The 21,753-nt window shown below is 34.4% G+C and overlaps 1 protein-coding gene across 1 annotated transcript; it reads left to right on the top strand.

Moving 5' to 3' along the window:
• Positions 1 to 16,439: 16,439 nt before the first annotated feature.
• LOC110715646 lies at positions 16,440 to 18,707 on the top strand. Its single transcript, XM_021894231.1, has 3 exons — positions 16,440 to 16,586; positions 16,691 to 16,807; positions 18,435 to 18,707. Exons 1-3 carry the CDS (start codon positions 16,440 to 16,442, stop codon positions 18,705 to 18,707), a joined length of 537 nt encoding a protein of 178 aa, XP_021749923.1.
• Positions 18,708 to 21,753: the final 3,046 nt, after the last annotated feature.

Here is a 21,753-nt window from a genome sequence, read left to right as displayed (position 1 = left end):
TCCTGACCAAGGATTGTGTTTTCGGTTTGGTGGCCCTGGTAAAAATCCCAAATGTCCTTAGGTTTCAATGTTTGATCTTAGCGCTTCTCTTTTGAAGATTTATTGTGTAATTTACTCATAATTTATCATGAATTTGGTTACTTTGTAGTATAGTTTTTGGTTTGTTGAAAAGTGTATACAATCAAATCGTGAGTGAATAAAGAAGCTGGTTAAATATTATATTGATTGGTTTGGTATTTTGCTAGCTCCCTAAATATTGTAGGTAGTTGCTTGTATGCCACGCAAAATGTTGCATCATTCCCATAATTCCATCCGATAGAAGCTTTTGAAGATATTATTTACTAATTTACTTAAAACAAAAACTAGCTAGCTAGCTACTTGTGGTAACGCAATAGCAATAACTAATATGGCTACTCCGTATAATGCATGACATGGTTTGTTTAATCATAACACTTCAAATTTAATATAACTAATAATAATTTATTAGACCTGATTGAAAATAATTGAAACTGGTGCCCTGTTTATTTTGCCTTATATTTGCTTATGTGAACTTATTAAACCTGGTCTGATCTATTCTGATCTGAATGTCAGATTTGACCAAACTTTGACCTTAAATATACAATAATCTATACAGAAAAAATATATCAAGTGGGGTCTTGTTAGATTCGAAATAATGTGTATTTTATTAATATGTGATTTCCAAAAAATTACATAACAAAATTAAAGATATTTTGCGATAAAAAAGTGCACATAAAACGATGATTTGATCTGAATTTTTTTTTACATGCATGATTAAAACTTTATTAAAACAAATTAAGAGAATAGCACAGGCAACAAAATTTTGTTAGACTTAATTGGTATTCATTTGAACTTATCGGAGCCGAAACTTTATTTTAAGAGAATAGCATAGGCACCTTAAATCCAATAAACTTTTAAACAAACTAGTCGTTGGAGCACGTGCGATGCGCGTGCTCCCCCAACGGTAAGATAAGTGAAATTTGTGGTTGTGTTCGATTATTGTGATATTCGTGATTGTGTTCGGCTATTATGATATTCGTGGTTGTGTTCGAGTTTTATAATTGCAATGATACACATGAATTTGTAGTATTAATAGGCTAGGATTAGTGATAAAGTTTTTATGGGGAAATATATATGCAAAAACAATTGTTATAAGTGAAGTTATCAAATTTGTTATAGTTTAAAGATTTTTTTAAAAAAAATTATACATTGTTTTATATATTATTTTAGAATGCAATATGATTTCTTATTGAGTACCTAAATAAGTTTCGAATAGCTTTGTGTTAAAATAATTGTGATAATAAGGAGTGGTAATAAGGAAATGTAATACTTAAAAATATGTAAAATGAATTAAATGTAAAATAATGAAAAAATCGTATATTTGTTTGTTAAACTTTTTAAAGTAGAAAAATTTCGAGTGGCTCTTCTATTGAAAATTATAGTAGTTAGAGTTTGTAATCGATACGGAATGTATAAAATAAATAAGAAATTTCATATGTGTACGTATTAAAGTTTATTTATTGACTTTTTATCTATAAATTATTTTATGTATGATTTTATAAGATACTCCGTAATACGGTTGGAGGGAATAGCTTTACACACTTTATATTTATAATTGTTGGAGCCACGACGCGTGCCCCCTCCCCCTCTAATGGAAAGATATGTAAGATTCGTGGTTCAGATTGTGTTTCATGGTTTGGGGTGTTATTAACAAGATGATTAGGGGATCGGATCTTATTTGTGTGGTAGTCACTGACTTGTTTCTAATTTCTTTATCTCTCTTCTTCCTTCATAATATACCCTCTCTCTTATATTTCTCCTCGTCTTATCTCATTCCCCTTTGCTATTCATCCTTACTTTCTTTCACCTTCTTGTTCCTTTTTCTCCTTTCTAGCCACTCTTCTTATATAGTTTGAGCGGTTTAGTACCCTCCCTCTCTCTTTCTCTCCAGACTTCTCTCTTTCTTGACTCATCTCTCTCTTTATCACTCTATCTCACTCTCCTTGCCCCTCTTCCTCATAATTGCTCTGATTCTTTTTCTTCCGACCCTTATCTTTCTCTTTTTCTCCTAGCCTCTCTCCCTCTCCTGCTGGCTCGTCTCTCTCTCTCTCTCTCTCTTACCCCCTCTCTAGATATATCTTTCTCTCTCTCTCTCTCTCTCTCTCTCTTGTCCCACTTCCTCCCTCTTTACCCTCTATCTCATACCGGGGGAAAAAATGTAATTTTGTATGTTACTTATCATGTTGTAAAAAAAGTAGTCTCTCTCCTCTTAATAACTATATATTCAACACTATAACAGTATACAAATTAATAATAATAACAGTATACAAATTAATAATAACTAAGCACCGAGAAACAATTAACGTCGTCAATTGTGACCGAACTCAGGCAATTTCCAGCATAGAACTCATCATTTTTAATGGCTAGAGCCATAAGTTTGTGTCTCCGACAAGGAACTTGTCTATATTTGAAGACCATGAAAATCAGGCGGAAGTACTCCATAGCATTGCTCACTTTTCTGTTTTTGGGTTATGTTTTTTAGGTGGGTTTTGGTGATTTCTAACAGAGGTGGTTAAGTGCTTCTGGGTTTCAACCGAGGTGGTGGCTGGTGGGGTGGATTTTTGCTGTCGGAAGTGGAGGTGTGGTGGGCGAAGGTTTGGCCGGCAATGGGAGCTATCCATGGAGGTAGGGAAAGGGTTTAAAGGAGGAAGAAGATGAAGAGGAAAGGAAAAATAGGGAAAAATACTATGGTATGGACAACTATGAGCTCATACCTGGTAGTGGGCTATAGTTACTCTTCCTCTATCACTCTATCCTCCTCCCACTCCTTCCCTCCCCCCCCCCTCTCTCTCTCTCCCTCTCCTTGTCCTACTCCCTTCTTCTCTTTCTTTCTTCTCCCTCCATCCTCATTCGATTCTTTCTCTTACAAGCTATCTATTAATATGGTTGTATAAACATTTAAAAAAAACATTTACTTGGGAATCTAGCACGATTCTACTATAAGGTTGAACATTTTATTCTAAAAGTCCTACAAATTAGTTAACATTTTCATAAATGCCTTTCAATATACATTTTATTATGAAAGTGCTACAAATTAGCTAAGACATTGCCCTCTCTCTCTCTCTCTCTCTCTACATATATATATATATATATATATATATATATATATATATATATATATATATATATATATATATATATATATATATATATATATATATATTATTGCACTACTTGTCTTTTTAGGAATTTTCACAAATATTGCACCATTTTCTATTTAGGAAAAAAATTATTTGTGTTCACACTACAAATACCCAACATACCCTTGCTTTTTCACACTTACTTTTTAGTTTATTAATATGTCACATGGGCAGTTTTGTATTTTTACCTCTCTCTCTTACTTTTTTCCACTACCAAAATATTTGCACCCAACCCTTATGGTGCAATAATAAACAGAGGAAGTATATGACTTCACAAATTTTAGTCAACACCTGTTTTTTAATGTCAAATTATATATATATATATATTTATGACTTTTCAAATTTTAGAAAGTTCTATTTATATATTCCACAATTACATTAAAGATGATTTCTTGTATAATCTTCCTTCTATAAGGATGGTTTCCTCCGTCTTTGTCTAGAATCTCCCCTTTTAATATTCCTCTAACCTCTGTATGTAAATATTGTTGATCTTACAGCAACCACAATTTAATTAACAATAGAAATTGTAATAACACTAATTCATTTAATAATATGAAAAACAATAATTATTGAAATGTTGGGCATGTATTCTAATAATGCAGAGTACATATATGCGCCAAGTATAGATGAAATGTTGGAAACTAAGAATCTCATGATATATTGATATCTGTACATACAAATTATACAATGATACAAAACTAATCTAATGATCAAAATTGAGTGAAAAAACAAATGAAGAGTACCTAGGAGAAGAAAACCCAAAGAAATCAAAAGAACAAAAAAAGTACCAGTAAACCAATGAAACAAAGAGTTCCAAGTTTGTGAGCAGAAAGTGATGAAAACTTGAGCTTTTACATGTAATCCAAAGCTGAGGAGTGTGGTTGTGACCTTTCAATGGGGCTTATCTTTGGCTCTTTGCTGACTGTTGCCTCTCAACTCCAATTGTGTTCAATTAAATCGTTGATGTACCTTTGTCATCCTCTCTTTGATTATAAATGCCGGCCACATCAAAGCAATCTAGAGGAGTCAATCCTAAACCCAAACTTTCATATAAAAGGTTAAATCTAGTAGAAGAGATGAAAATTGAACCAATTAGAACAAGAAAGAGAAAGGAGACGGATATCGTATCCACATCACATCAATAATTCTATTCAACTGCAGGAATGTTCTCAAATATCCAAAATAAATCCAAATAATCCTATTAAAACTGCAGACATATACTATTTTCTCTTTAAACTTACCCTTTGGTCTTCTTCTTCTTCCCCTCGATTTGATTCTTCGTCATCAGTTCTCTTCGTGTTATTTTGGCGTACCATCTCCTCGATGGAAGTTAATTGATGGTTTTTCAGGCTTGAATTTTCCTAAGGTTGATAATGGGATATCATCAACCATGTGAACAATAATTTTGAGCAGCGACATTGATTAAAATAGGAAAAATTGAAGGAAATCAAAAATAATTCTGAACAGAAAATTGCATAAATATGGGAAATTAGGGTTTGAGAAATTCTTGGGAAAAGGGAACATTTAAAGAAGAAGAAAAGCCATCCTTTCTCTCTCTATGTTTCTTAGCTTTTTTCTGAGTTCAGAAAAGAGAGCGTGAAGGAAGTAGATAAGAAAGTCGGTGAGAAATAAAGGGCATAATTGGCAAACAACTGTCAAACATAATGCAATTGGCAAAGAAAGGGCAATTTCGGAAATCCATTAAAAGTAAGGGTGTCTATGTAATAGCACCAACAGTTACTACTCACAAGCTATAGTAGCTACTTTTGTATTTTTATAAGGTTTAAAGATTAATACCAAATCTAGGATCGTACCAAACATTATTTAGCCCCATAATAGTCCCATACGGCCATATACATTGATGGTGCATAAGGCCCTGTTCTTTAGAGCTGCTCTGCTCTGCTCTATTTTGCTATGCTCTACTTTGCTGAGATCAAATCTGTTCTGCTTTGCTTTATTTTCAAATAATAATTAATAATAATTAATAATAACAATAATAATTAATAATGTACTGATGATAATAATTTATTATTTTTTAAATAATTATAATAAGTATAATATAATAATAATTAATATTTATTAATCATAATAATAATTAATAATAATAATCATCAATAATAATCTAATGTATATATATATATAATTTTCTTAACGCGCCAAGTAGTATTATAAATTTTAATTGTAGCCAATTAAATAAGAGATTATTAATTTGTTTTAAAATTAAATAACTCAAATTCCATGTAAGAAAAATTTTATCATCTTTAACGCGCCAAGTAGTATTATAAATTTTTAAGTTTAAATTAATTAAATATAAAATATCATCTTTTGATATTATGAATTTTATCTAAATATATAACAAATTTTAGCACATACAATAAAAAAAAAATTTTAAAAATTCAAACAAACCGTGCATCGCAAAGGCTTCATCTAGTATTTAATTATTTAAAAAAGCTTTTGATGAGTTTCAAACACTAGACCTCAAGGAAACAAGATCTACATCCTTACCATCTTAACCAATAACAATTGATGTAATCTATACATATAAATATAAATATAAATGATATGCATCAATTAAAAAGGAAATACGAGATAAGCAGTTTGAAAAAAAAAATAAGAGGAATAAAATCAACATTTCACAAACAATAGAGTGTTAAAAATTGTCTTTCTATACTCTTTATCAATTAGTAACATTATTTTTAGTATTTACGCATACCATACATAATCGATGATAATATATTTCATTTTGTCAAAAAAGATGACAATATATATTTCACAAATAAACAATTTAATCAAAGTGGTAACCCGGTGCAAAGCCCGGGCCGCACACTAGTTATTTTTCAAATATTTCCATACAATTTAAGAATTAAAAATAAAAAAAGAGAGGTTGTTTTCGATTAATACTTTGTATACTATTATTATGAGGGTTAAATATATATATGATTAAGACATATTTATAAGTAAAATCATTATTACTCATTAAATCATTTCATTTTAAAATTTTTGTGAAATGAAAATAAGTAAATTGTTATCTTATATCTTTCTATTATTAACATATGTTAAATATGGTAAACATTTATTTATGTTTTCACTCACCTAAATCAATGGTATATGCACTTAACAACAACGACGACGACGACAACAACAGCAACATTAATAATAGTATTAATAATAATGTTGAAATTTACTCTGCTGTGCTCGGCTCTACTCTGCTATCCTGAAATCTTCTCTGCTCTACTGAAATTTAATATGCTCTGACCCTCGCTTTACTCTGCTCTACCTAGAAGCTCAAAAGAACACAGCATAAGTCCGTCAAGGCATATATGCCCGGGACCAAAAGAGGTTAGTCCAACAAGCCACAACATCAATTGGTTGTGTGTGTGTGTTATAAATCACGAAACATATTTGTGGTATATAAAATTCATGCATTATACTCGTATCAATCTATCATAATAACATGCTTGTTCTCCATAATAGTAGGTTGTTGAAGAATAAACCTCTCAAGTGTCACCATATGTAAGTGTCTCACATTGGTTTTTTTTTTTTTTTTTTTTTTTTTTTTTTGACAAGCAACCAAGCAGAGAGCATTTTATTAACTACTCCAAAGGCTTAAATCAGCCAAAACAAAGTTCACAATACTAGGAGGAACTTCCTCCATCCAAACTCTAATACAATCAAACGAAGAGCAAAGTTTTGCTAATTCGTGAGCTACCCGATTACCACTCCTTTTAACAAAGGAAAAGGAACAAACCTGACAGCCCCTAGCTAGCTGTAGGATATCATAAACAATCATGCCAAATTCAGTATAGGAGACAGTCTTTTTCGAAATATGGCTGAACAATTTGAGGCAATCAGTTTCAACACAAAGCTTTGTGAAACCCGATTCAATAGCAATGAGCAAGCAGTGTCTCATGGCTAGTGCTTCAGCAATGTCAGGCTCGAACTTCCCTCCCATTTGAAGACAAGTAGAGGCAACTACATCCCCAACTTCGTCTTGCATAACTCCACCAAGCCCCACGCAATCTGATCTGAAGATGGCTGCGTCAGAATTAATTTTTATCATCCCTGATGCAGGAGCAGACCATATGGTTTTGTGATGGAACCTCCTTTGGACTTATGAAGTGGACTCTCTCTCTTAGTTTGCGGGTGCGGCCCAGACCCGCGTTTAACATAGGATGCATTACATAAGCGTCATAAATATAGAGAGATTGAAGTATTGGCATGGACGACGATGTATGCTGCTATGCCCCATGTCATTGCATGTAAAATACGATTATTATTTTTGTTTAATGCATCTTTTGAGTAAATAGGTGAGGCTAAAAAATTTAGAGTGCATGTATCTATATATGATATGTCGTATATATAATGGAAACTTGGAAAGTTATTATGAATTTGTATGTATTCTTTCTAAATTCATTTAGCTACTTAACTTTTACCAGAAAAAAAAAACATTTATCTTATAAATATATATATGATATTCTAGTAATATTTGGACCAGTATATAATAATCTGTCAGCATTCATTATCTTATCACTACGTGAAAAAACGAAATTGGCACCGCTTCAAAACCCCTCAATGCCACCGGTTTTGAACCGGTGCCAATGTCGGGGGGGGGGGGGGGGGTTTGTCAATTACTAGCATGAAAAGCCACCGGTTCAAACCGGTGGCAAAAGTGGTTATTACCGGTGCCAAAAATGGCCCAAATTTCTTTTTTCATTGTTTTTGGCACCAGTTAACTGGTGCCAAAAATATTAATTTTATTTTTTTTTGTCTTTTTTCACTACTAGAAATAGGCTAAATACCGACGGATAGGTTCCGACGGACCTATTTTTCCGGCGCAAATTTCAAAAATTCCGACGGAATATATTTCGTCACAATTTATCGCCGGATTTCTAATGTTTCGACGAATTTTCCGTCGTAATATTTCCTACGGAAATATTTTCCGTCGTGATTTCCTTTTTCCGACTGAATTTTTCGTCGAAAATAGTTTTGCGACGGAAAATTCCGTCAGAAGATGGAATTACGACGGAAATTAGTTCCGTCGGAAAATAATAGGATTTTTTTTAAAATTACCCAATTTCATTTTTAACCTAAAAACAAAAGGGGGGGGGGGTTGTCGTTGCACAGAAGAAAGAGAAGGAGAGAGAAAGAGAGAGGGAAAGAGAAAAAGGGGACCACACCGCCGCTGGCCGTCACGCAACCTTCGCCCTCCGTCGCCGTCGATGACCCAAACGGAACCGACATTGTAAGAGAGAAAGAGGACGAGTAGGAGAAAGAAAAAGAGGACGAGAAGGAGAAAGAAAAAGAGGACGAGAAGGAGAAGGAGAAAGAGGGCGGTTGAAGGGGCGGCTTGTTTTCCGTCCCTCCGGCGCCGCGTCTAGGTCTGTTTACACTTTTTTTTTTGTTTTTTTTTAATTACATTCAAATCTGACTTTTTTTTGCCGTGACCACCACAACCGCAGCCTCCGGCCTCTTCCCTTCCCTCGCCATGGCTGGTTGTTGTCGCCGGCGCCACGCCAAGATCAGTTTCCCCCATGTTTTTTTAATTTTTTTTGTTTAATAATAAACCCTTATTTGTTTAATTTATTTTTAAAAATATTTTCTAGGATTTGTACAATTAGATGGTTTAATTGTAAAAAAGAAGTGCAGATCTAGAGGTTAGTCACATTATAAACCCTAATATTTTGTATGTATGTTAGTTTGGTTTGGTTTTGTTTAACATAACTTAGTTTAGTTAAGTTTTTTCTAATATAATGTGTTTTAGTTTAGTTTAGTTTAATTTTTTTTTTGTAACTATGTTAGTTTAGTTTAGTTTACTTTTTTGTAAGTACGTTAGTTTAGTTAATTTTTTTTATTAATATAATGTGGTTTAATTTAGTTTAGTTTTACTAAAGTATATTAGATTAGTTTAATATTATGAAACTTTAGTTATATTTTGTTCGTTTTGTTTAATATGATATATGTTAGATTACTTTAGTTCATTATAATCTAATTTAGTTTTGTTTAGTTTAATATAATGTTTCTTACTTATGTTTAATTTTATATAATGCATGTTACTAGATTTAATATAATGATATGTTAGTTTTGTTTGGTTTTGTTTGGTTTGATTTGTTTATATTAATGTTATGGTTTTATGATTTGTTTGTATATGTTAAGTTTGATTATGATATATTTGTATAATATTTTGTATGTTAATTTAGTTTTAATATTTTTAAATAAATCATTTGCATAATCATATGCCTAGATACCCGTTCAAGGCATATACATTAGGGGTATGTCTTGAATAGTCCCTGGTTGGGACTGTCCTTGTACGTTTATTCTCACTTAGGTGGTGAATGTATTCCTTTTTTTTTTAATTCTAAGGAAGATCCTTGCTTGTCATTTCTCTACAATGTTCTCTAGGTACATATATAGGTGTTTCTAATTGCCTATATCGTGTACTTGGAGAACTGTAGGGAAATGCTGCCGGATTTTCCATAGAATTGAAATCCTAGCATACATTCACTAGTGAGATTAAACGTCCAAGGATGGGTTAGGTTGGAGTGATAAGGACCCTTGAAAATCATTTATCTTCTCATTTGCATTTCCATAACACTTTGATCTATAATGAATATATATTGTGCTTTGTGACTAATGTGATTAATGGCATATGTGTTAGTTGTGTAGAACTTGTAATCAAGAAACGAAAAGAATGTAGCTAGATGTACGAAAGGAAGGTTGGGAATTCTATTAATCCTAATTTCTTGAAAGGGGTAGATGAATTCCTTAAATATGTGGAAGATCATCCCGAGAGTAGCAACCCGAATGAAGTTAGGTGTCCATGTTTTAAATGCAAAAACAAACGTCTTTGGGATGCGGATACGGTTAAACTTCATTTGTATCGCAGTGGTTTTTTACCTAACTACTATGAGTGGATGTGTGACGGGGAAGGGTTTCCAGGAACTCGTGGAAGGAAGTCAAATGAATATCGTGAAATGGTTTTGGATGCATTTGGTCAGTCTCAAGATGAAGGGCATTCTGGAGAGGCGGTTCTTTCATTAGAGGAGGAGCCTAATGCATAAGCTAAGCCATTTTTGATTTGTTAAGGGCTTCTGAACAACCGTTATACGAAGGGAGTTCATTGTCTGTGTTAGAGATGGCTTCTAAAATCACTAGCCTAAAGTGCGAGTATAATTTGTCGCACAGATGTGTTGATGGATTTGCTTCTTTGGTTAATGAAGCGATTCCTAACAACAACCACATGGCCGAGACATTCTATGAGGTCAAGAAAATTGTTAAGGGGTTAGAGCTGCCCCATGAAAAGATTCATGCATGCCCGAAAGGATGTATGTTGTTTTGGAAAGATGATGCTCAATTATCTACATGTAGGGTGTGTGGCAGCGATCGATACAAGAAGACTTCTAAAGGTAGCTTAGTGCCCTTGAATAATCTATTTTATTTCCCTATCACACCTAGGTTGCAAAGGCTTTTTGCAACTAAAAACGTTTTCGAGGAAATGACATGGCATGCTAAAAATCCTCGAGTTCAAGGCACAATGGCACACCCTAGCGACAGTGAAGCGTGGAAACACCTTGATAGTTGCTTTCCTGAGTTTGCCTCTGAACTCGTAATGTTCGACTTGGCCTATGTAAGGATGGATTTGCTCCACATGGTCAGTTTGGGGACAATATTCTTGTTGGCCTGTCATTTTGACCCATTATAACTTGCTTCCGTCAATGTGTATGAAAAGACAGTTCATGTTTCTTTCGTTACTCGTTCCTGGTCCTAAAAACCCTAAGGGAAACTTGGATTTTTACATGCAACTGCTCATACACGAGTTGAAACAGTTGTGGGAAGTTGGGGCAAATACTTACGATATTTCAAGAAAACAAAATTTCAATCTTCGAGCAGCCATCCTATGGACCGTTAGTGACTTCCCGGCTTATGGTATGTTATCTGGTTGGACCACAGCCGGTAAGAAGGCTTGTCCATATTGCATGGAGAAAAGCAAAGCATTTTGGCTCGAACATGGTGGTAAGGTTTCTTGGTTTGATTGCCATCGTCAATTCCTTCCGACAAATCATCCTTTTCAAAATAGTAAAAATGCATTTTGTAAAAACAAAGTCGAAGAAGGTTCACCACCTCACATCATGTCAGGAGAGGAACTCTGGGAATGTGCGAAAAACCTCCCGAAAGCAATAGATGGCCCCGAGGCACTGAAACGTCTCAAGAATGCAAAAAAAGGGTGGTTCAAGCAAAGCACTCTATGGGACCTTCCATATTGGAAATATCTGCATGTTTGTCACAACTTAGATGTCATGCACGTTGAAAAGAAATTTTTTGATTAGTTGATTTACACTATAATGGACGTGAAAAAGCTATCTTGTGACATGCCATCAGCTCGGAATGACATTGCCAAATACTGTAAACGGCCCCAGCTACATCTTCAAGAGGATGATAGAGGAAAAGAATTCATGCCAAAGGCTCCATTTGCTCTTGACAAGGCTCAGAGAAAGGTTTTGTGTGAGTGGGACAAACAGCTGCAGTTTCCTGATGGTTACGCTTCCAATTTGAGCAGATGCGTTGATTTGCAATCAGGTAAGTTACATGGAATGAAAAGCCATGATTGTCACGTGTTCATGGAGAGGTTGTTGCCCACTGCTTTGAGATAATTGCTCCCTAACCATATATGGAATGCAATTACAAAGATAAGCCAATTCTTTCGCGATTTATGTTGCTACACAATTACAGTTAGCGACATGGAGCGATTGGAAAAAAAACATAGCTGAGATCCTGTGCAAGCTTGAGAAGGTTTTCCCTCCATCTTTCTTCAACTCCATGGAGCATTTACCAATTCGTTTTCCATATGAAGGAAAATTATGTGGACCTGTTCAATATCGGTGGATGTATCCTTTTGAAAGGTAAATCAAAGGCCCTTTCTCAACTCTTACTTTCATCTCTTTCATTGCTTAGGGTTACTTATACTTCTACGGTTATAAAAATATTTACAGGTTCCTCAATCACCTGAAACGAAAAATTGGTAATAAGGCTCGTGTTGAAGGTTCCATATGCAACGCTTATCTCACTGAAGAGATATCAAACTTCTGCTCCAATTACTTTCAGCCCTCAGTTGACACAAAAACACGAGATCTAGGTCGAAATGTGAATGCTGATGTGGAATCCACGGCTGACAACGATGAAATCCCATAGCTTTTCACGGTGGATAAGGGTCGTGTGTCAAATGTGGGTAAAACTCGGTATTTAGATGACAAGGAACTCGAACGTGCTCATTTGTTCGTTTTAAGAAATAACGGCATTCTTGGTGAATACGAAAGGTATATATGTTTTGGATAAACTTTTGAAAAACCCTTAAATTTAATATAATTGCTGCAATGATTAACCATGTGTCATTAATCTATTAGGCAGTTTGAGGACTACATTCTTAGTACTCGAACATATTTGCAGCGAGAAGATGTCATGGAGAAATGCGAAAGTGATTTCCCTGATTGGTTTCATCACAAGGTGATAATACTTTTCGAACATTGCATATCGATTAACTTCTGATAATACAATATATTTCATTTCAATTAGTGTGACATTTGTATTCGTAACGGTTAAAGGTGAGGGAACAGAAACCAAGTTCCGATATGTTTCGAGCATTGTCTATGAGGCCTTTCAAGCGTGTTCGAACTTGGAACCAGATATTTGTCAGTGGCTTTAATTTCCACACACAGTCCTGTGGCAAACACAAATCTACGATGAATTATGGGGTATGTGTCTCAAGTGAGGACGGTGGAGAGTACTTTGGCATTTTAAACGACATAATTGAACTTGTCTACACCGATCCCGAAAAAGAGTACAAGACTATTTTGTTTAGTTGCAATTGGATGGATTGTGGTAAAGGAATGAACATTCATGAACAATACAAGCTTGTCGAAGTAAATCATACTAAGAAATATCTCAATTATGATCCATTTGTCTTATCTTACCAAGTGTCTCAAGTGTCTTATGCATCTTACCCTAACGTGATCGGGTTCAATGGTGGGTTGTATTTAGAACTCAAGCAAGGTCGATGATTGATGCTCCGGTGGATTTAGAGTTTTTGCAAGCTCCTTCACCACAAGTACATGCAACGCTTTGTCCACCAACTAACATTCCAGACTATGAACTTGATAGTGATGATGATGATGACGATGGCTTTGTTATCTCAAGCGATGAAGAAGAAGAAGAAGAAGAAGAAGAAGAAGAAGAAGAAGAAGAAGAAGAAGAAGAAGAATAAGAAGAAGAAGAAGAAGAAGAAGAAGAAAGCATTGACTCCAGTGATAGTGACGAAGAAGAGGACATCGATGTATTTTTAGATGACACTAGTGATAGTAATAATGATAGTGATAATGATAGTGGTAGTAGTGATAAGAGTAATGAAGAGGAGAACATGTAGTTACTCCTTTAACTATTGTCTTCGAATGTTTAGTTTTTAATGACTACTCGGACTTGTAATATTGCATAACATATTTTGTCTCAAGTAGAGGTCCTTATAGGTTGTAATAGAGTCGTTGCCCTATAGTGAAAGAGTTTAGTAAAATCCGTAGTGGTCGTGGTTTTTCTTCTTAATTGGGCCCAAGAAGTTTCCACGTAAAAATCCTCTCTTGCATTTTCGTGTTCCTTATAGCTTTCATTTAAAATTCTGCTTTAATTTTGCTATAAGTTCTTGTCTACAATTCACCCCCCCTCTTAGAGAAGTTCATCTGGTTAACAAGTGGTATCAGAGCAGGTTACTCAGATTATACAGGCTACCCTGTAGAGTTAAGTCTCTGAGAAAGATGAATTCGCACGAGAAACTCGAAGAAGGTTACTCTACGCAAAGACCTCCCATGTTCAGCGGGAAATTCTATTCCTATTGGAAGAACAGAATGGAGGTCTTTATTATGGCGGAGAATTACCAGGTATGGTGTGTAATTGAAGTTGGAGACTTTAATGTTACTTCAACCAACGAACAAAACGAGGTAGTTCCTAAACCTATCTCTGAATTTGATAAAGATGATTTTGAAAAGATGGAAATTAATGCTTTGGCTGTGAAACTACTTCATTGTGGTCTTGGACCTCATGAACACAATCGTTTCATGGGATGTAAAAATGCTAAACAGATATGGGACCTCGGTACCTAGTGTTCCTCCTATTGTCGGTCACTCAACTGGTGTTCCCTCTTCGTTTTCTCAAGGTTTTTGTTTTGCTGCATTTGGATCGTCTAGTCCCTCTAAAACAGAGAAGGAGAAATTATTAGAGGAACTTAAGACTTCTTTTGTCAATGTGATTAAATCTAATGAGCAGCTTGTTGGCAAAGTACAGGAGCTTGAGAAGACCGTGGCTTCTTTACAACAGGAACTACAAAACCTTAAAGATCAAATGTCTCAAAATCATCAAGCAATCATGTCAACTATCACCAAACCGTGACTTTTGAATAGCCTACTTGTTCCACCCATTTTTTTCCAAACTATGGTGTTTATTATTATTTTAAAACTTAGGTAAATTTTTTTTTTTATTTTTCTTATGTTTACGTAGTTGTTGGGTGAAGGCCTTTTTTTAATGCTTGCTATTAATGGAACACATGGCTTTTGATTTCCTATTGTGCAATTACCTGATCTTGCAAAGTTTGATTGCCTAATCCTATAAATATGTGGAGATACTTTGCTTTGTTTCTAAGGGGCTATTTCTATGGAAGTAGTGGTGTGTGTGGCTATTTTGTTCAATATTTTTCTTTTGATGAAGCCCAAAGGGGGAAGACAAAGCAAACTTGTACGCTAAAGTTCCGAGTTCTCAGGTAGTATAGTATGTATAGTTTTTTTTTTGTATTGTTATGAGTGCTTGATTTGTGCTTGATTTTTATTTCTCTCTCAAGTTTGATTTGGTTTGTCATCATCAAAAAGGGGGAATATTGTTGTACTCTATGTTTTGATGATGACCCAAACAAACTTAACTAATGTTTTTATTAAGTTCCTGTGCGTAGATGAATAAAGTTCCCGAGAAGGAACATAAAAGAATTTGTGTTACAGACTTGGCAAAAACAAGCGAAAGAAAATCAAGTAAATATTTATCATGTTCCTTTTGGGAACAAAGGTTTATCTAGTTCCCTTTGGGAACAAGTGTGTGTCATGTTCCTTAAGGGAACAACCTTTGTTCATTATTCATGATCCTGAGTGGGAACTTGGAACGAAGCAAATTGAAGCTACAGAGTTGGAGCTTCAAACAAGATAAGACATGAAGACTAAATTTATTTTAGGATTTATGTAAGTGTTGGGAACTTATAGTGATTTGGAACTCAGAAGGAACATACTTGTTTTTTAAGAAAAAAATATGAACGTATATTTTAAACTCTTTGAAAATATATTAAAATTATTTTTTCTTGAAAAGCTAAAGATTTTGATGTGATAAAATCTATTTTGGTAAAAAGATTATTTATTTTTGTAAAATAAATTTTAGATATTATCTTTATTAAAATTTCTTTTTCTCCAAGTTAGTTTTACACGTTTTAATCTTTTGTGACTTAGTCTTAGGAATACCATTAAAAGATATTTCTATCACTTGGTCATCACGTTCCCATGTTTTCCTCAACAATCAGTTATGGATTCATGTCCTATGATCATGGGAATATGACTGTTGTGGGGAGAGTGGGAAGTCGTTTAGAGTTTATGAGTACTCTATAAATAGAGAGTTGTAAACTTTGAACGACTCACCAGACTTAACTTGAAAAACATTCTTGAAATATCTTTGAACTTTCTTTTAGAGTCTGAGTTCCTATTGCATAAGTTTTTCCAACACACTAGATTACAGAGTTGTATTTTGGGTTTTTGGGAAAAGGGTTGAGTGAACTCTTGTTGTAGTTAGGCTTTGAGTTGAGCCTAAGAGTGTAAGAGAGAGCTTCAGAGTCGAAGCTTGTGAGTACAGTTGTTTGAGGGAACAACTGTGGGAACTTGAGTTTATTGAGAAACTCAAGTAGAGGTCCTTATAGGTTGTAACAGAGTCGTTGCCCTATAGTGAAAGAGTTTAGTAAAATCCGTAGTGGTCGTGGTTTTTCTTCTTGATTGGGCCCAAGAAGTTTCCACGTAAAAATCCTCTCTTGCATTTTCGTGTTCCTTATAGCTTTCATTTAAAATTCCGCTTTAATTTTGCTATAAGTTCTTGTTTACCATTCACCCCCCCCCCCCTCTTATAGAAGTTCATCTGGTTAACAAAGATGTCCACGAACGCATGATGCGAATTGTTGTCACTGATCTAGATTATAAGAAGCGAACGGAACAAAACAAGAAGAACAGAAGAGGCGGATCCATGGAAAATGTCGTTGAACCGACCTACTTTCAAGGTTCAATGTCAGCTGTACAGCATGCTAAAAGGATGGTAAGGTTCCTAAAATCTGTCCAGTAACAATTAAGTCATTTGTGTATTAATGAATTTTTTTGGGCTAACATGTTCTCATTGATTTTCTGCATGTATATATAAAGGCAGCACAAAACCAAGGCCAATTACCAAATGCCCATGATCTTTTCTTGAAGACACACTTCAAGAAAGTGCCTGGAAAAGGCCAAGTGGCTGCCAACACTAAAGCAAAATGGATTGCGGTAAAAACTTATTATATGACTTGATATATGACAAATTAGCAAAGTAGAACTCATTATATGCTTATTTGCTTGAGTTTAGATGAATAAGGGTCGTAAAGTGACTTTTGTGCTTATTTTTCTTAATTTCTACCCATAGAAACCTAAAAGTAATTGATATTGGAATGCTAGAAGAAAGAACGAGTTCATTTGATTGAAAACATAAAAAATAGGCATGGTTTTAGCCATATAGGCCAAATTTGGATGAATTTGGATGAGTAAGGGTCGACAATTGACATATGTGATTATTTTTCTTAATTTCTATCCATAGGCACCTAAAAGTATTTGATATTGGAATGCTAGAAGAAAGAACGAGTCCATTTGATTGAAAACATAGAAAATAGGCATGGTTTTAGCCATATAGGCCAATTTTGGATGAGTTTGGATGAGTAAGGGTCGATAATTGAAATATGTGATTATTTTTCTTAATTTCTATCCATAGGCACCTAAAAGTAATTGATATTGGAATGTTAGAAGAAACAATGAGTTCGTTTGATTGAAAAATAGAAAATAGGCATGGTTTTAGCCATATAGGCCAAATTTGGATGATTTTGGATGAGTAAGGGTCGATAATTGACATATGTGCTTATTTTTCTTAATTTCTATCCATAGGATCCTAAAAGTATTTGATATTGGAATGTTAGAAGAAAGAACAAGTCCATTTGATTGAAAACATAGAAAATAGGCATGGTTTTAGCCATATAGGCCAAATTTGGATGATTTTGGATGAGTAAGGGTCGATAATTGACATATGTGCTTATTTCTCTTAATTTCTATCCATAGGCACCTAAAAGTAATTGATATTGGAATGTTATAAGAAAGAACGAGTCCATTTGATTGAAAACATAGAAAATAGGCATGGTTTTAGTCATATAGGCCAAATTTGGATGATTTTGGATGAGTAAGGGTCGACAATTGACATATGTGCTTATTTTTCTTAATTACTATCCATAGGAACCTAAAAGTATTTGATATTGGAATTTTAGAAAAAAGAACGAGTCCATTTGATTGAAAACATAGAAAATAGGCATGGTTTCAGCCATATAGGCCAAATTTGGATGATTTTGGATGAGTAAAGGTCGTAAATTGACATATGTGCTTATTTTTCTTAATTTCTATCCATAGGCACCTAGAAGTAATTGATATTGGAATTCTAGAAGAAAGAACGAGTTCATTTGATTGAAAACATAGAAAATAGGCATGGTTTTAGCCATATAGGCCAAATTTGGATGTATTATGATGAGTAACGGTCGTAAATTGACATATGTGCTTATTTTTCTTAATTTCTATCCATAGGCACCTAAAAGTAATTGATATTGGAATGTTAGAAGAAAGAATGAGTCCATTTGATTGAAAACATAGAAAATAGGCATGGTTTAAGCCATATAGGCCAAATTTGCTTGCGTTTGGATGAATAAGGGTCGTAAAGTGACTTTTGTGCTTATTTTTCTTAATTTCTATCCATAGGCACCTAAAATTTAAGCCATATAGGCCAAATATGCAACTGAATAATCAAGAATAAGAAACCTTACCTTATATTGTTGGTTGTTTTTTTATTACAATTTTTTTTATTATCTTCAATATTTTGTAGGAAACCTACCAGAAGAAGCTCGAAGAAACAAGGAGTCAGGGGATTCAGAAGAGTCCCAATGAGTTGTACTGGGAGACGGTGGGTGAACGCAATAAGAAGGGTCGTGTGAAAGGACTTGGCCAAAGTGCAGAGCTCTACTATGGCAACCGGATGGGTCGAGCTTCCCGTTCTTCACAGCAATACACGCTGTCTGTCATTCCTCAGATGCAAGACCAGATGGAACACAGGGTGCAAGCTCTCCAAAATCAAATGGAAGCCGAGATGCAAAGGTGAATTGACTCCCGAATGGCTAAAATAGAGAGGAGATACAAGGAGAGTATGGATGAGATGAAGAGTCGTTTCACCAACAACGACTCACGTTCCACCATTCATCCTCAGCATCGAGACCCAAGGGACGACCCGGGTAGTGGTAGAGCAGGCCAGGGTACCCAGGCAATTGCGTAGCTTAGCTTTAGTCTAGCAAATCAAGATTCACTCTAACATAGCTTTTGTTTGGTATAGATACCAAAATATGGACTATCTTTTGTACTAGGACATAATTATTATATATATTTGTAAATAAATATAATTTCGTAGGTCGGTAATTAATTTATTTTAAAACAACAATTTCAGGTTTTGAAATGCATTTTTTTGTCGATTTATTATAAACAAAATTTAGGTTTGGAAATGCCTTTTTTTACAGAAATTTCTGGCGGGCTGGAAGGTCTTTCCGACGGAATTATTCCTCGCAAACAAAGAATTCCGACGGAATATTTCCTCACAAACTAAAACTTATGACGGAATAGTTCTTCGCAACAGAATTTTTTGTCGGAAAATATAATTTCCGACGGAAAATTTCCTCACAAACAAAAAATTCCGACGGAATTTTCCATCGGAAATTACATTTTCCGACATTAAATTCCATCGGAAATTATATTTTCCGACAGAAAATTCCGTCGGAATTGTTAGTTTGCGACGGATGTTTTTCCGTCGGAATATTGCGAAGGACCATCAGTTAGGGTCAATTTCAAGTCCGACGAAGTTATTTCCGTCGTAAATTCCGTCGGAAAGAAGGTTTACGACGGAAATTCCGTTAGAATATGACCTATTTCCTACAAAGTGTTTTTCGACGAACGGTTCTGACGGAATTCCGTCGGAAACCTTCTTTCCGACGGATATTGCATAAGTTCCGACGAATTTTTTCTTGTAGTGTTTCACTTAACAATTGAATCAACTAAAATAAATAAGAACATCACAGTATAAATCGAATTTCAATCAATATAATCCAAAAATTACAATATATAATAAAAAAAATACAATCAATTACAACATATAAATAAATAAAAAAAATTACAATATACTCGTAAATAAAAAAAATTACAATATAAATAAAATTAAAAAAAACCCATACACATCTAAATCAATATTCTTGCATCTTGACTCTTCAATTTAAGATCTAAATCAATGTACCTGCACGAATTAAAAAAAAAAATCGATTAATATAAATAAGTTTCGAAAAAAAAAAACAGAAATTCAAACCCAGAAAATGAAAGCACGAATTCAAACCTAGAAAAAAAAAAGAAAAAACTAGAAATTCAAATCTATTAAAATCGAATTGAAATCGAGAAAAAAAAACCAGAAATCGAAAAAAAAAATCAAAATTGAAATAAAAAAAAAACTAGAAATAAAAAAACCCAAAAATTAAAATCGAAAAAAAAAATCAAAATCGAAAAAAAATAAACCCAGAAATCGAAAAAATGAAAATCGAAATAAAATCCAATTAAAATCGAATTGAAATGGAAAAAAAAAACCTAGAAAAAAACCTAGAAATAACGAAAATAATACTAAAAACCCCAAAAACGCATGCATTAACCCAAAATAAATGATTATTTTAACCGAAAGTTAATCCAGAAAAATCAAATTGAAATCCGAAAATCGATTTAAATCGATTAATGAAACCCAGAAAAATCAAATTAAAATCCAAAATCAAACCCAAAAAAACACCCAAAAAATACATGCAAGAACCCAGAAAAATCCATTAATTAAACCCAAAATCAAACCCAAAAAATCCAACCCATAAATCGAAAAAAACAATCAAAATCAAAATAAATTGAAAATGGAAAAAACCCACAAATCAAAAACGCCCATAAATCGAAATAATTGAAATAAAAAAAACCCACAAAAAAAATTTAAATCGTAAAAAAAAAAACCCCAGAAATCGAAAATAAAAATCAAAATCGATTAAAAAAAACCCAGATTTGTGTTGCATGTTGGTGGTCTTCGAATTGTTGGTGGTCTTCGAATGAAAGAAAGGAGGAGGAGATCTAGAAAGAGAAAAAGGAGATGGAGATCGGGGAGCAGGAAGGAAAGAGGAGGAGAGGAGAGGGAGAGCTGAGAAGAAATTAGGGTTGGGGGATATTTTAAAGGGCCGCGATTTTTTTTTAATAATTAAAGGACCGGTTCACAAAGGCACCGGTTCAACCGGTGGCCTTTATGCTTTTGCCACCGAAAGGCCACCGGTTTGAAGTGAACCGGTGCCTTATATCCTAGTTCAGCTTCCCACCAATTTTTAAAGCCATTTTTGCCATCGGTTTGGACTGAACCGGTGGCAATTAGGGGGTACCTTTTTGATATTTTCTACTAGTATATCCTATTCATTTGTATATAAAACTCTAAACACCAAACAAAATACACCAAAAAAATAATCATTTCTATATAAAACTAGTTATTGTTTTTCTTGTGATAGAAAAAAGTTATTTGCAATATTATGACTTCGAATCAACTCAAAAAAGAAATAGTATTTCCTTAATTATTTCTTGGATCGGATAAAGATCCTTATTTATTTGTATAGTATTCCAGTGCATTTCTGGTGCGGCTGGCCGCACAGTGCGGCAGGGTGCCCAGCTAAAGTAACCCCCTAAGTAACCTCACTAAAGTAACCCCTTTAGTAACCCCCAAAGTAACCCTTCAAGTAACCCCCAAAGTAACCCCACTTAAGTAACCCCTACTAATTCCCCAAGTAACCCCCAAAGTAACCCCTTAAGTAACCTCTAACCGGACCAAGTAACCCCTGATCGTACCAAGTAACCCCTAACCAGACCTAGTAACCCCCTTAGTAACCTCTGACCGGACCTAGTAACCCCCTTAGTAACTCCTAACCAAATAAGTAACCCCTAATCCTACACCACCTCAAAGCCTTAAATTTCACCACACCACCACCACCACTCGTACTCACTAACCCACGCCACCAGCAACCACGAGCAGCAACCATGTTGCCACCAATTCTGATCCCCAAAACTACCCTAACCATCGGCAACCACCAACCTCGCCCACCAACCAC

Source organism: Chenopodium quinoa, unplaced genomic scaffold (genome assembly GCF_001683475.1).
Source record: "Chenopodium quinoa cultivar QQ74 unplaced genomic scaffold, ASM168347v1, whole genome shotgun sequence".
NCBI classification, from domain to species: domain Eukaryota; kingdom Viridiplantae; phylum Streptophyta; class Magnoliopsida; order Caryophyllales; family Amaranthaceae; genus Chenopodium; species Chenopodium quinoa.
The sequence above is the reverse complement of the archived record's forward strand: the minus strand, read 5'-3'. Positions and strand labels throughout refer to the sequence as shown.

Excerpts from the sequence above, each read along its gene's own strand:
- LOC110715646 (XM_021894231.1), top strand. The coding sequence starts at position 16,440 with ATGATGCGAATTGTTGTCACTGATCTAGATTATAAGAAGCGAACGGAA. Across the intron at positions 16,587-16,690 it reads TACAGCATGCTAAAAGGATG|GCAGCACAAAACCAAGGCCA; the intron begins GTAAGGTTCCTA and ends GTATATATAAAG. Across the intron at positions 16,808-18,434 it reads CTAAAGCAAAATGGATTGCG|GAAACCTACCAGAAGAAGCT; the intron begins GTAAAAACTTAT and ends AATATTTTGTAG.